A 13,899-nucleotide genomic window follows, 5' to 3' on the forward strand; every position below is an offset into this window, starting at 1 on the left:
CGAAACAGTGGTGAGACTGTGGACATTTCTTATTTTATTCTTTACATTTTCTGTAACATTTACATTACTGGAGGAAAAACGATATTCAGAGAAGCCAACTGATTAGCTCTGACCAGTCGCTTCCTTCCTTTTACATCCCCCACAGCCGCCAAGAGCCGACAGGGTTCGGCCTTGGGCCTAGAGGAGGTCTGAGCTCAGAATGGACCATCCAGCTACCACTCGTCAGCTAAAATACTGACGGTCCCCGAGGGAGCTCAGGGACTGTGTCGCCAAGTGACCAGAACCCTGGCTAGTCTCCTCTGACTCCACTGCTAGCTTCCTCCCCCGTCCCGCAAGCCGAATCTACTCTCTCTCTGAAGTCACACACTGGCCTGTGGTGAACGAACTGACCATCAGAGCAAAATCCTAATAAGCAAGATGAATCCCGGGGCCCAACCAAAGCAGCAGACGGCAGGCAGCCCTCTGGGAAACCAACATCTCTGACGCATCACCCTCCCCGGCTTCTTTTTCCCATCCTTAAAGCGCGGGCCAGAGATTTCGAGAACCTTCTTTGTAAGCAACGGAACTTCTTTTAAAGACTAAACCTATATGCAGTGTCGGTCAGCTGAAATCAGAGATGCTCTGGTTGAAGGGATGGAAGAGGCTTTCTCACCCTCCCCGGCAGAGGCCCCTGACATCCTCCCAAGGAGCTAAAACGAGATGATGTCTCCCGTTCCCGCTCTGCACACGCTCCTTAACTCTTCCATTCTCGACGTCTGCGGCAAGCTTACCGGTCGACAGCTATGACCCCCAGCGTGAGCATGCTGGCCGAGCTGATCAGCAGGTACAGAAGGGCGGAGAAGTTGCACCAGACCACGCCGAAGATCCATTCCCTCCGGATGGAGCTGGTGGCCACGAAAGGCAGCACCAGCACGGACAGCAGGAAGTTGGACAGGGTCAGGCTGAAGACGAACTTGTTGCTGAGGGTGAGGAGGTAGGACTTCTTGTACAAGGTGACCACGATGACCAGGTTGCCCAGGCAGACGAACACGGTGATGATGATGATGGCGACGAAGCTGGTGACGACGACCCCCTCTTCGCCACCCTCCTCCTCTGTGAGGTTACTCAGCTCCTTCCCATGGCCGAGGGAGGAGTTGAGGCTCATGGTCAGGGCACCTCGGCGCGCGGTGGGCAGAGCATGCTGGACGACTAGAAAAAGAAGGTGAGACCAGGGGACGGGGAAAGACTCGTCAAATCGCATCCTACGCACTGGAGAGAAGAGCAGCAGAGGCCCCCGTTCTCCTGCCAGTCCCGAGGCTCTCAGCCAGTCTTCCCCACCGGCCTGCTTTCTACAACCGACTTTCCGTGCGGCTCCACGTGTCTGCCTCCTTGAACGATGGGCTCGTCCAACCTAAACCATCCTATTCGTTTTCCCCAGGGCCAGCGGTTCAAAACCTGTGACGTCACTTAGGAAGCGGCGCCAGCCAGAGAGCCGACCCTCAGGCCCCAGCCGAGACAGGCTGGTCCCAGAGACCCGAGGTCCAACCTAGGAGTCTGCGTTTGAAACGAGCAGGGGACAGGTGATTCTGTTTCAAACGCGCTGTGGACTGCTGCTTCGGGGCCCCCGCAACTCAGGGAGGTCCCTGAACCGCAGCACCGGCATCACGGCAGCCCACGGCTCAGGCACGCCTCTGACTTCCTGAATCAGAATCTGCATTCCCACCCCAGCTGATTCGCGTGCCCACTAACGTCTGACAATGAGATTATCACAGGAGGGCGCCCGGGGGGGCTCAGTCAGTTGAGCGTCTAACTCTTGATCTCGGCTCAGGTCATGATCTCACAGTTGAGGGATTGAGACCCACGTCGAGACCCGCACGGGGGCTCCCTGCCGCACGCGGAGCCTGCTTAAGATTCTCTCTCTCGCTGGGGCACCTGGGTGGCTCAGTCAGTTGAGCGTCCAGCTTCGGCTCAGGTCACGATCGTTCGGTCTGTGAGTTCAAGCCCCACGTTGGGCTCTGGGCTGTCAGCACAGAGCCCGTTTCAGATCCTCTGTCGCCCTCTCTGCCCTCCCCGCTTGCACGAGCAAAAATAAACATTAAAAAGAAAAGATTCTTTCTCCCTCTCGTCTGACCCTGCCCTGCTCACACACATGGGTTCTCTCTCTCCCAAAATAAACAACTGAACGCTTTTTGAAAAAGATTATCATAGGAACTATTCTGAGCTCCCCGAGCAGGGTTTCAACAAGCACAACTCATATTGAGACAGCATCACTCTTCTTGTGAGCGGTGGTGAAGGAGGGCAAGGAGCCAAGCACCAATTATAAATAGGTAGGTGCAGGCACAGTTTGAGCTCCCGGCCCACAGACACCATGCTCTACAAGGCACAGTCCCTGCTCTGAGACACCGGCTCAGAATCTCGGCTAAAGCTCAAGGTTAACAGGTGAACATTAAATCCTACCGATGCCTGTTTCCCCAAAACTGCCATCTACTCTGATCAGCCAGAAAATCCCACAGATCACTTCCTCCAGCGGCTCTGGATCCCAACAAACAGAAGACACCAGAAGGAAAGATTTCCTTTCCATGAGCCAGACGACAAGGACCCTGGTGCCTGAACTGCCCACACACAGCACAGAGCCTTCCCCGCAGCCGCCGGGACCGACGCCTCTGTCCAAACACCTCTGGCCACAGGGAGGGGGCCCTTCTTCTGTTTCCAGCAGAAGAGGCAGCCTTTCTTCTGTTTCCAGCAGTCCTAAGTGCTGGCTAGAAAGCTTCCCTTTTCAGTTAGCCTGACGGCGGTGGGTCAGAACCACAAACCCGAGGCCTGCTGGCTGGAGCGGCACCAGATAATTCTTTTGTTTTTTTTTTAATTTTTTTTTTAACGTTTATCCATTTTTGAGAGAGGAGGGAGGAGAGGCAGAGACAGAAGGAGACACAGAATCCGAAGAAGGATCCAGGCTCTGAGCTGTCAGCACAGAGCCCAGCGCAGGGCTCGAACCCATGAACTATGAGATCGCGAACCTGAGCCAAAGTTGGATGCCCAACCGACTGAGCCACCCAGGCACCCCAACTCCTTTTTTTTTAATGTTTATTATTTATTTTTGAGATAAAGAAAGCATGACAGGGGAGGGGCAGAGAGAGAGAGAGGAGGACAGAGGATGGGAAGCGGGCTCTGTGCTGACAGCAGAGAGCCCGATCTGGGGCTCAAACTCACAAACCGTGAGATCGTGACCTGGGCCAAAGTCAGACACTTAACCAACTGGATGTTTGTTAACTCTTACAAGTAAATTATTGATTGATGTCTCGAAACCAAAGTCCTACATAAGCTTATTATTCTTAACTGTACAAGGGATAACATGGTGGTAAAGAAAACAGACTTCGAGTCATTAGACAAATGAACTGGGAGAAAATATCACTTCTGTCACAGAGAAAGGACTCATCATTCTAATTTACAAATAATGCCAAAAAAATAGAAAAGGTGAAAAACCAGAAACGTGAGCAAAAGATATAAACAGAAACATATGGAGCTCTCTGAGGAGTTCAGTGTTAACTAGACTTTTGTGGGCATTTCACAGCACATACATCCTCAGATCGTTAAGTTGTATACCATAGACGTCCACGATGTTAATGTGTCAATTTATATCTCAATAAAACTGGGCATGAAAAGACGTAAATGGTTCACAGGAAGCGATAGACCAATCGTACTCAAACGTACGAAAAGATGCCCAGTTGCAATGAAAATAAGAGAAATGCACACAAAACTACACAAAGACACCGTTTCTTTCCTTTCACGTTCTGGTGGTGAGGCTGCGGGGAGAGGGGCATTCCCCTCTGTTCCAGATGTGCGTGCAAAGGGGCAAAGCCCAGTGGAGGGGAAGGTAGCGATATCTAACAAAGCTACATATGCATGTAGCCTGTTTCAGATTCTGTGTCTCCCTCTCTCTCTGACCCTCCCCCGTTCATGCTCGGTCTCAAAAATAACTAAACGTTAAAAAAAATTTTTTTTTTAACTAATGCTGTAGAAGTAAATATAAAATGGCTCTGTAGTGAATTTCCACATTCTCAAAATAAACACTCAGTGAAAGTGAGTGCATACAATTCACAATGAGGGAGCGTCAACAAAACAAACAAACATACAAAAACAGAACTGACATTCCAAGAACTTAAATTAATAGAAAAAGATGAACGAGACTATACACACAATTAAAAGCTTTAAAAAGAAAAGAGGTAAGAACCATAATGAAAGAATAAGACATGAAACAGAACCAACAGAAATTACAGAAATTAAAATTTTAGTTGTTAACATTGAAAACTCAATGGTCATGCTGCACAGCAGATTTAGCTAAAGAGAAAGATAGTAAACTAGAAGACAGCTCTGAGGAAATTGCCCAGAATGCGATCAAAAGATTAAGAAACTGAAAATAGGAAATAAAAGTCAAGATTCATGAAGGACAGGATAAAAAGATACAACACATGTTCAACAGAAGTGGCAGCAAGAGACATTAACGAGAACACGGGTGGCAAACACTGCTGGGTGCCTACCCAACAATCACTCTGGTTTTTCTCCTCACTGGCAGACCTCTTACTTCGTTTTGGTGTCCAATCCTTCTCCCAGTGACTCAGAAGGTTGATCCCATCCCCAGTTTGGGGAGCTAGATCCCGGTAAGTCTAAAGTAATCACTGTGTCCTTTCTCCTTGCAATTCTGGCAAAGAAGTCGGAAAGAGATGTCTGGGGATAAACAGGGTGGAGAAGGGGATATCTAGGAAAAGCTGCTTTGATCTCACAAAGACATTGGGAAGAAAAATCTTTTCCTAATGGCCCTAACGGCAAAGAAGGCACAGACAGAGCAAAGGCAGCCATCTTGGCATCCTTAGATGCTAAGTCAGCAGACAGCTGGATCCTTGGGCTGCTGGATTAACAGATGCTCAAGTCACTGCATCCTGGCCTCTTGTTATGTGAAATACACATTTTAAGGGGCGCCTGGGTGGCGCAGTCGGTTAAGCGTCCGACTTCAGCCAGGTCACGATCTCGCGGTCCGGGAGTTCGAGCCCCGCGTCAGGCTCTGGGCTGATTCAGAGCCTGGAGCCTGTTTCCCATTCTGTGTCTCCCTCTCTCTCTGCCCCTCCCCCGTTCATGCTCTGTCTCTCTCTGTCCCAAAAATAAATAAACGTTGAAAAAAAAAAAAAAAAGAAATACACATTTTAACACTATATCTTAATCTACTTAATGTGAAATAACATATTTCTTAAAATGACTTTGAGATCTTTTTTCATTGAGGCTTCCGTTACTTGAGTCAAAAGCATCCAATTTACAGTGGGTTGGGTCTACACAGTATTTAAAGATATGACTGAACATTTTCTAGGGTTAAAGAAACATACGAGTCCTCAGAATGAAAGGGCATATCAAATTCCAAGAGTAAATCAGACAAAAGTCTGCACAAGGCACATCACAATGAAAAATGTCAAACACCAAGATACAGAGAAAAACAGTAAAAGCAAATTTTTCTAGAAAGAAGTAACAATTAGGGGCACCTGCGTGGCTCAGTCTGTTAAGCGTCCAACTTCGCCCAGGATCATGATCTCGCCGTTCCAGAGTTCGGGTCCTACGTCCGGCTCTGTGCTGACAGCTCAGAGCCTGGAGCCTGTTTCGGATTCTGTGTCTCCCTCTCTCCCTCTGCCCCTCCCCTGCTTGCATTTGGTCTCTCTCTCTCTCAAAAATAAACATTAAAAAAATTTAAAGAATACCAACTAGATAAACAGCAGCCTCTTCTTTTGAAGAAAACAGAAAATAGAGGCCAGAAAACCATGAAACGCTCTCTGTAAAGTGCTGAGGAAAAGAACTCTTGTGCTAAAGTTCTACATTATCATGCAAGAGAGGGCACAATCTACTTTGAAGCAAACAAAACCTGAATGTTTACTAATAGTCCCTGACTGAAAGATCCACTTAAAGACACATTTCATGAAGGAACCCAAATCCAAAACTAAGGGGCAGGGCGCAAGAAGCAACTAACTGTTAGAAAAGAAACTGGTAACTATACGGCTAAATCTAAATAACAACTGCAAAAAAAAAAAAAAAAAAAAAAAAAATTTTTAATTTAAAAAGTCAAACAGCAACAATAAATCTTATACAAACAGCTAATTTGGGAGCTTTTGAAAACAGGCTGAAATGAAAATACAAAGCAAAATGGAAGCTCTTAAAGGCATGGTTAGAGTAGAAATAGTCCAGGTGGGTAGGTACTCGGGGCGGAAATTTTGGTTCCGGCTGTCTCCCCAGCACCCGGACAAGTGCCTGGCACACGGTAGGGAAACTCCATCATTGTCGGTACACGAATGACTAGCTGCTGAAGTTCTGTTATCGTTAGGTCAAATACGAGTGCCAACAATGCGAAGGTAACCACTAAAAGCATAAAAACAGGACGCAAAAGTTCCGATCCAAAAGATAAGGGAAGAAGCGAATGAAGTTCCACTTGCCCTTGTTCCCCCCCAGTGGCCCCAGGCTGGCTCACTAGTGAACCAGAGGCCCAGAGAAGGGCTGCGGGGCCCAAGCCGCAGTGGGGAGGCACAAGCCCCGGCAAATCTCCCAGGGGGGCACCTTTCACGACCCAGAGAGAGGGCGTCCTGGCAGGCAGCCGGCTTACCCAGGGCCTGACAAGCCGGGGCCCATGGAATGGAAGGAAATGCGCGTGTGACTCACATTTCGGCTCTGCGGGGCCCCTCTGCCGCCAGACCCACGGGGGCGTCAGCACTCCCACACTCCCTGTGTCCTGCCCTGTGCTGCGACTCCCAGAGACAGCCCGAGCGTCACGTGACTGGGCTTCTATCAAACCTGTCAGAGGTTACTCCGGGCTGAGAGCTCGCCCTCTCAGGTCACCAGGGAAGGCTCACCTGTCTCCTCCGCCGTGGCTCAGTGCGGCACGGCCCTTCCTCCTTCGGAACCGCCTCGGTCCTCTTGGCCACTCCCGGGGACGGTGAACGGCCTAGCGGACTAGACTGCTGGCAACGGCTTCGGGTCATTCAAAGCCAGATCTTGACACTGAGGCGAGCGATCAGTGTCATTTCGGCTTAAAAAACAGGCAACCGGGGGGCGCCTGGGTGGCTCAGTCGGTTGAGCGTTCCGACTTCAGCTCAGGTCATGACCTCGCGGTCTGTGAGTTCAAGCCCCCCGTCGGGCTCTGTGCTGACAGCTCGGAGCCTGGAACCTGTTTTGGATTCTGTGTCTCCCTCCATCTCTCTGCCCCTCTCCTACTCACGCTCTGTCTCTCTCTCTCTGTCAATAATAAATAAACACTAAAAAAAAAAAAAAAGGTTTTTTTTAAACACAAGGCAACCAAATCTGGGCGGCTCAGTCGGTTAACTGTCCGACTTCGGCTCAGGTCATGATCTCACTGCTCGTGGGTTGGAGCCCCACGTCGGGCTGTGCTGACAGCTCAGAGCCTGGAACCCACTTCAGGTTCTGTGTCTCCCTCTCTCTCTGCCCTTCCCCCACTTGTGCACGCACTCGTTCTCTCTCTCTCTCAAAATAAATGTGAAAAATATTAAAAAACAACAAGGCAACCTTACAGAATACTGAGTCAGGTATCTATTGTGTTTTATAAACTGGTTTGCATGGTAATTTCCACGAAGGAATTCTAGAAGTACCTTGATTTGCAAAAACAGAATTACTACAATGTAAGGGTGGGTTCTCTCTTGTTTGTGCAAATTTGGATATTTAAATTTTTTTATGTTTTATTTTTTATATTAGAGAGAGAGAGAGTGAGAGAGCAGAGTGCGAGCAGGGGAGGGGCACAGAGATGGAGACGGAATCCGAAGCGGGCTCCAGGCTCCGCGAGCTGTCAGCACAGAGCCCGACGCGGGGCTCGAACTCATGAGCGGTGAGATCATGACCTGAGCCGAAGTCAGATGCCCAACCGACTGAGCCACCCAGGTGCCCCAGTGCAAGTTAGGAGGTTGACGGTCTCCCCTCAGTTTCTTACCTAGAACTCTTGATTTTCATCAACTTGCAGTGGGCGTCCTTCCTGCCCAGACTGCAGTCGCCCTGAACTTGCCAGAAAAAGACGACGTGGCCTGGGGGTCAAGTGTATAGACACTAAGCCAAACTGCCTGGGTTTGAAGCCCAGCAACTCTACTTCTTAGGCTCATGAGCTCAGTCGACTTCTGTTCCTCATCTATAAGAAAACGATCTTCCTCACGGTTACGGTGAGGTCCGGGCGAGTTTCCGCCGATTTCTACCAAGCGCCCGGAGCAGCATGTGGACGAGCGAGGTCTGGCCGCGCGCTCGTGGGAGCGCCCGAGGAGCTTGCTGATTTCACTGTGGGAAAGGACCCTTCCTGCACGTTTTGGCCACGGCCACGTGGCCCAGGACTCTGGCTGGAACAGCTCAAGGACAGACTCGCTCCCACGGGTTGGGAGGCTGACGGAACGCGGGCCGGGGCGGCTGCGGTGGCGGCCGCGTGTGGCACCGTGAGCAGAGCTGAGGGAATGACAGCAAGAGAGGGAGGCACGGGGAAGGGGGGGAGAGAACGCCGCGAGCCCGGCCACGCGTGCTGGCCCAGTAACCTGAGATTCCAAATCCTCTCCTTCCCTCGGGTGCCCTTTCTCCTCCCGTGAGGCTAAGTGGGCTGGGTTTCTGACACCTGCAACTTCGAGAATCCCAACTAATACTCTGATCCGCCACGATCCGCACACAAAATGGCAAGACCCCCACCTTTTTGGACATCGGTACCAGGAACCTTCTCTTCTTCAAGGTTAGGCCGACTCCTCAGGCACAGCTCTGCCTACCTCAGCCTCCTTCTTAACACCTTATCCTTTCCTTCCTGCTGCAGCCCCGCGGCCACCGGTGCCGTGGACTGTCGTAGGGCACCCCCAGCATGCCGCCTCTTTGGGATCAGGAGATCTGTGGCCTAGTCCACAAGCCGCTACAAAGAAAGGGAGGCCTTCCCTGCCCCCCCCCCCCCAGCGCCGCTTAGAAGTGAGGCCACCAAAGGGACACCCGAGAGCCCGCAGACAACGGGCCCAGGCTCAGGTGGGTGCTGGGAGACCATGGTGATCGGAAGGTGGCGGTTCTCTTGACACCTGTCTAACAAGGGGCTGCTGGACATGACAAGACACATCCGTCCTCCCCAGAAGTCTTCTCTAGAAAGATAGTTTCTTTCAGCATAAGGCAGAAGGTTCTCTTCTGACATTCTTAAATATACCCGAGCGGGAGTGGTTCCCACTCTCCTCCACAGCCACCCACCTTTATGAAGAGCCTGAGCACCCTGGAAGCTGGGACCGCCAGATGCCCTCTCCTAAAGAAATTCAATGCTGGGGCACCGGTGGGGGGGGCTCAGTGGATTGAGCGCCCAACTCCGCCTCGGGTCATGAGCTCACGGGTTGCGAGTTCGAGCCGCGTCGGGGTCGGTGCTGACGGCTCAGAGCTCAGAGCCGGCTTCGGATGCTGTGTCTCCCTCCCTCTCTGCCCCTCCCCCGCCCACGCTCTGTTTCTCTCTCTCTCAGAAATAAACAAACATCAAAAAAATTTTAAAAAACAACAACAAAGGAGTATTTCCTAAACACCACTTCAAACAAGCCCAGGCGAGGTCACTGTCGTGCTATTTCGGCAGCTCTCTCAGGGGCTCTTCAGATCAGCACCTCCCAGCGCTTTTTACACATCAATCACCAGCCGGAGGGGGAGACGGGAAGAAGGTTCTAATAACTACCTTGTGGTGCACAAAGTAACTGAGATAGACAGTAAGCCCCCACCCCTCCAACCTATAAACCAGACCACACACCTCGCTGAGAGCCAGAGAGAGATCACAAGATCCCGGGGTCTCCTCCTCCCCTCCCTGGCACTCACATAAAAAGTGTCCCAGACACGGCAGGTGCAGCAACTTGGCCTCTGTGGGGACAGGGATGCCCGCACAGCCAGCCCAGAGCCTTATTACCACGCACAGGGCACTCGGCCCTTGTCCCCACAAGGGCACCACAAACCCAGGAATGTCCTGGTTCAACATCTCTCACTTCGCATGTAAAGCAGGCCTGAGCTGTGGTCTGCTTGGGAAAATGCACGAGCCCTTTTTCTGCACCAGCAGAAGGGGGAAAAAAAAGCTACAGTCAGAACCCCAAACGACCTTACGTTCTCAGTCCCCGACCGAGCTCTGGGTTTGCCAGCGGGAAAGACCTGGCTTTGGTCCCCTCTGCATGGACATTATCCCCCTGAGCGCCTCACTGTCCTTCACAACAGCCTTCTATAGAGACTGGAAGGCTGGAGCTGGGGTTCTTCACCGACTGTGATCCTGTCCACAGGGGTCAACGATGAGTCTGCCTGATGTCTTTCCAAAACCAATTTCTTGTTCCTCAGCATAGACCTTCCCCGAGGCTTGGTCCTTTATCCGTCCCTTTCTCCCAATACCCTTGAGAATCACATCCATTCCCAGAGTGTTGCTTGATTATTTTTAACTAATAATAAACAGTGTTTGCAAAACCCTGTGCAACATACAATGTATCCTCACCTGCATCATCTCTTTAGATCTCCTGGGTAACTTTTAGAGGGAGGAATTACTCTTCTCCCCATTTCAGAGAGGCAGCGAAACATATGGTTAAAAGCATGAACTCTGGAACTAGAGGGCCTGGGTTCAAATCCCAGCTCCACTACTTACTGGCTCCGTGACCTTGACATGTTACTTAAACTCTCTGGGCACCGGCTTCCCCTTCTGTAAAATGGGGATAATACTCTTGCTCAGGCATCTGCCTCACAAGCTTGGTGGGAGAAGTCAATGAGTTAATATTTGTACGGTGCTTAGAATAGTGTCCGGAACCACATCAGTGTTTGTTAAATAGATAAAATGGGGAAACTGAGGCTCAGAAAGGTTAAGGGCCTAGTTCAAGAGAACAATAAGTAGTAAACTTGGTCCTGTGGCTGTGAGACTGTCTTCCATCCAGCCACTTAGCACAGGAGAAGCTTCGGCATGGCGTGGCCTCATCTACATTCCAGATTTCTGACCCACCAACCCCTTCACGGGCCTTCCGTTCCAGCCAGCTATGCTGTGTGCTCTCGTTTCCCATCCTCTTTGCTTCTGCCTGTCCTCTATAAGGAATGCTCTCCCCGTTTGTGGTACGGATGAATAAAGATGTACTAAATCTAAGATATGTTCCTGATCTACTGGTCTAATAACTTTACTGAAAGAGGAAAGGAAACAAACAGGTAAATGGGGCAGCGGGAGACTGAAGCCTAAAGAACAAACAAAAAATATACCAAGTCACGACATGGAATTTGGCAATGATTTCTCGGATGCGACATCAAAGGCACAGGCAGAAAGAAAAAAACAGGGGCGCCTGGGTGGCTCAGTCGGTTAAGCATCCGACTTCGGCTCAGGTCATGATCTCACAGTCCGTGAGTTTAAGCCCCACGTCGGGCTCTGTGCTGACCGCTCAGAGCCTGGAGCCTGCTTCAGATTCTGTGTCTCCCTCTCTCTCTCTGCCCCTCCCCCAATTCATGCTGTGTCTCTCTCTGTCTCAAAAATAAATAAACGTTAAAAAAAGAAAGAAAAAAACAGACAAACTGGACTTCATGAAGATTTAAAAATCTGTACATCCAAGGATACTGTCCACAGAATAAAAAGGCAACCCACAGAATGAGACAAAACATTCGCAAATCACGTATCTGATTAGGGATTAACATCTAGACTATATTAAGAACTCCTAAAATTCAGCCACAACCAAAAACATCCCGTGTCCAAAGAAGATATATAAATGGCCAACAGGCACATGAAAGATGCTCAGCACCACTGAGCATCAGGAAGAGTAAATAAAACTACAAGGAGATACCATCTCATACTCATAAAATGGCTACTATAAGGGGGAAAAAAAACCCAAAAACAGAAAATAACAAGTCTGGGTGAGGACATGGAGAAATTAGAGCCCTTCTGCACCACTGGTGGGAATGTAAAATGACAGGGGTGCCTGGGTGGCTCAGTTGGTTAAGCAACCAACTTCGGCTCAGGTCATGGCCTCGCGGTTCGTTGAGTTCGAGCCCGGCGTCAGGCTCTGTGCTGACAGTTTGGAGCCTGGAGCCTGCTTTGGATTCTGTGTGTGTGTGTGTGTCTCTCTCTCTGGCCCTCCCCTGCTTGTGCGCTCGCTCGCTCTCTCTCAAAAATAAATAATAAAACTTTAAAAAAATTGATAAAGCCACTGTGGAAAACAGCATGAAGTTTTCTCAAAAAGTTAAATATGGAATTATCATACAATCCAGCAGTCCCGCTTCTGGTGATAAACCTCAAATAATTCAAAGCAAGGTCTCAGGGCGCCTGGGTGGCTCGGTCGGTTAAGCGTCCGACTTCCGCTCAGGTCATGATCTCGCGGTCCCTGAGTTCGAGCCCCGCGCCGGGCTCTGTGCTGACGGCTCAGAACCTGGAGCCCGTTTCGGATTCTGTGTCTCCTTCTTTCTCTCTCCTCCCCCGCATATGCTCTGTCTCTCTCTTCTCAAAAAGAAATAAATGCTAAAAAAAAAAATAAAAAAAAGCAAGGTCTCGAAGAGACACTCGTACACCTGTGTCCCTGGCAGCATGATGCACACCAGCTAAAACGTGAAGCAGCCCAAGTCGGCCCTGACTGATGACTTGACAAGCAACCCACATGGGTAAGCCCGCGTGGGTATACCCACATGATGGACTGTTAGCCTCCAGGAGGAGGCTCTGACACAGGCTCCCGCACGGGGGAACCCGGAGGGCCCTCTGCTGAGTGAAAGAAGCCAGTCAGTCACGCAAGGGCAAATACGCATGGTTCCACTTACACGAGGTGCTCGCAGTAGTTGCAATTACAGGCAGAGGGCAGAACGGCGGATGCCAGGAGCCGGGGGAGGGAGGAAGCTGGTGAATGGGGTTAGTTTTACAAGATGAGGAGCGTTCTGGGGGCGGGTGGCAGGAACGGGTGCCCACCGTGACTGGCAGTCGATACCGCTCAATCGCGCACTTGAAAATGGCCACGACGGCACGTGCATGGGAGATGTACTTAGCACAATAAAGACACGGAAGAACCTTCTCTTGAACTCCTCTCCCCACAGGGTGTGGAGAGTCACGAGGCGAAGGAGGCAGCGGCTATCTTCACCCGGTGATGATGACGGTGACGAGGAGGAGGGCCGTAGGCGGCGTCCAGAGTAGCCTCCAGACAGCAGGGGGCACGGGCCGTGTGGGGCGTGGGCGGGTGACTCCTCACGAGCTCCTCGCCCCGGCGGCCACTTCCGGCGGCCACTTCCGCGGCCGGATGCACTAAAGGCACGCGCCCATCGCGCTGCACCCTCCCCAGAGCACACGGTGAAACAAAACTCAGCTTCGTGCTCCTCAGACTCCTCTGCGGCCGTCTGGGTTGCGCACGTTGGAGACTGTGAGGCACACCGCGTTCTAAGCCAACTTGGACTCGGAGCCACACACTGTCAGCTGAGTTCTTTCAAAGGGCCACTGGCCTCCCTCCCGGGCCGCCGTCGGCAACCCCGAACGCCGCCAGCATCTCCCGGTCAACACAGACGGGGGACGGTCCATCGCAGCCTCCCGGAAAGTTGGCCAACAACCAGGTGAAGCCGCGACGAAGACAACTCACCAGGGGAGAGTCCTAGGTCCCGAGAGAAAAGCGCTTTAGGGAGAGGAAGCAGCAGCGGTTTCACCACAGCTCCGGGCAAAACATTCAGCAGCCTGAAGGTGGAGCGCGACCCGACCAGAGAGACGCCCAGCTGTACACAAGGCAGCTGTCTCTCCTCTGCCAGGCCACCGGCCACCCCGGCCACCGGCCACCCCGGCCTGCACCACAAGATTCCCCGGAGGGGGCGGGAAACAAGGGCAGACACGCCAGCTTTTCCAGGGCAGGCTCGGGAAAGCCTCCACGGCACCGGCCCACGGCCACCCTGCCTGGAGCTGGGATCCCGGCAGCCCCGGGAGGCGAAGCTGGGTCACCC

The 13,899-nt window shown here is 51.4% G+C and overlaps 1 protein-coding gene across 1 annotated transcript in view; it reads right to left on the bottom strand.

The window, feature by feature from the left end:
- The window catches only part of GPR161 (G protein-coupled receptor 161), a 51,787-nt gene that overhangs the window by 22,582 nt on the left and 15,306 nt on the right, over positions 1–13,899 (bottom strand). The window contains 1 exon segment of the mRNA XM_032591851.1: positions 771–1,188. Within this exon segment, the coding sequence (XP_032447742.1) occupies positions 771–1,188 (418 nt within the window).

This window comes from Lynx canadensis, chromosome F1 (assembly GCF_007474595.2).
Source record: "Lynx canadensis isolate LIC74 chromosome F1, mLynCan4.pri.v2, whole genome shotgun sequence".
In the NCBI taxonomy this organism is placed as follows: Eukaryota; Metazoa; Chordata; class Mammalia; order Carnivora; family Felidae; genus Lynx; species Lynx canadensis.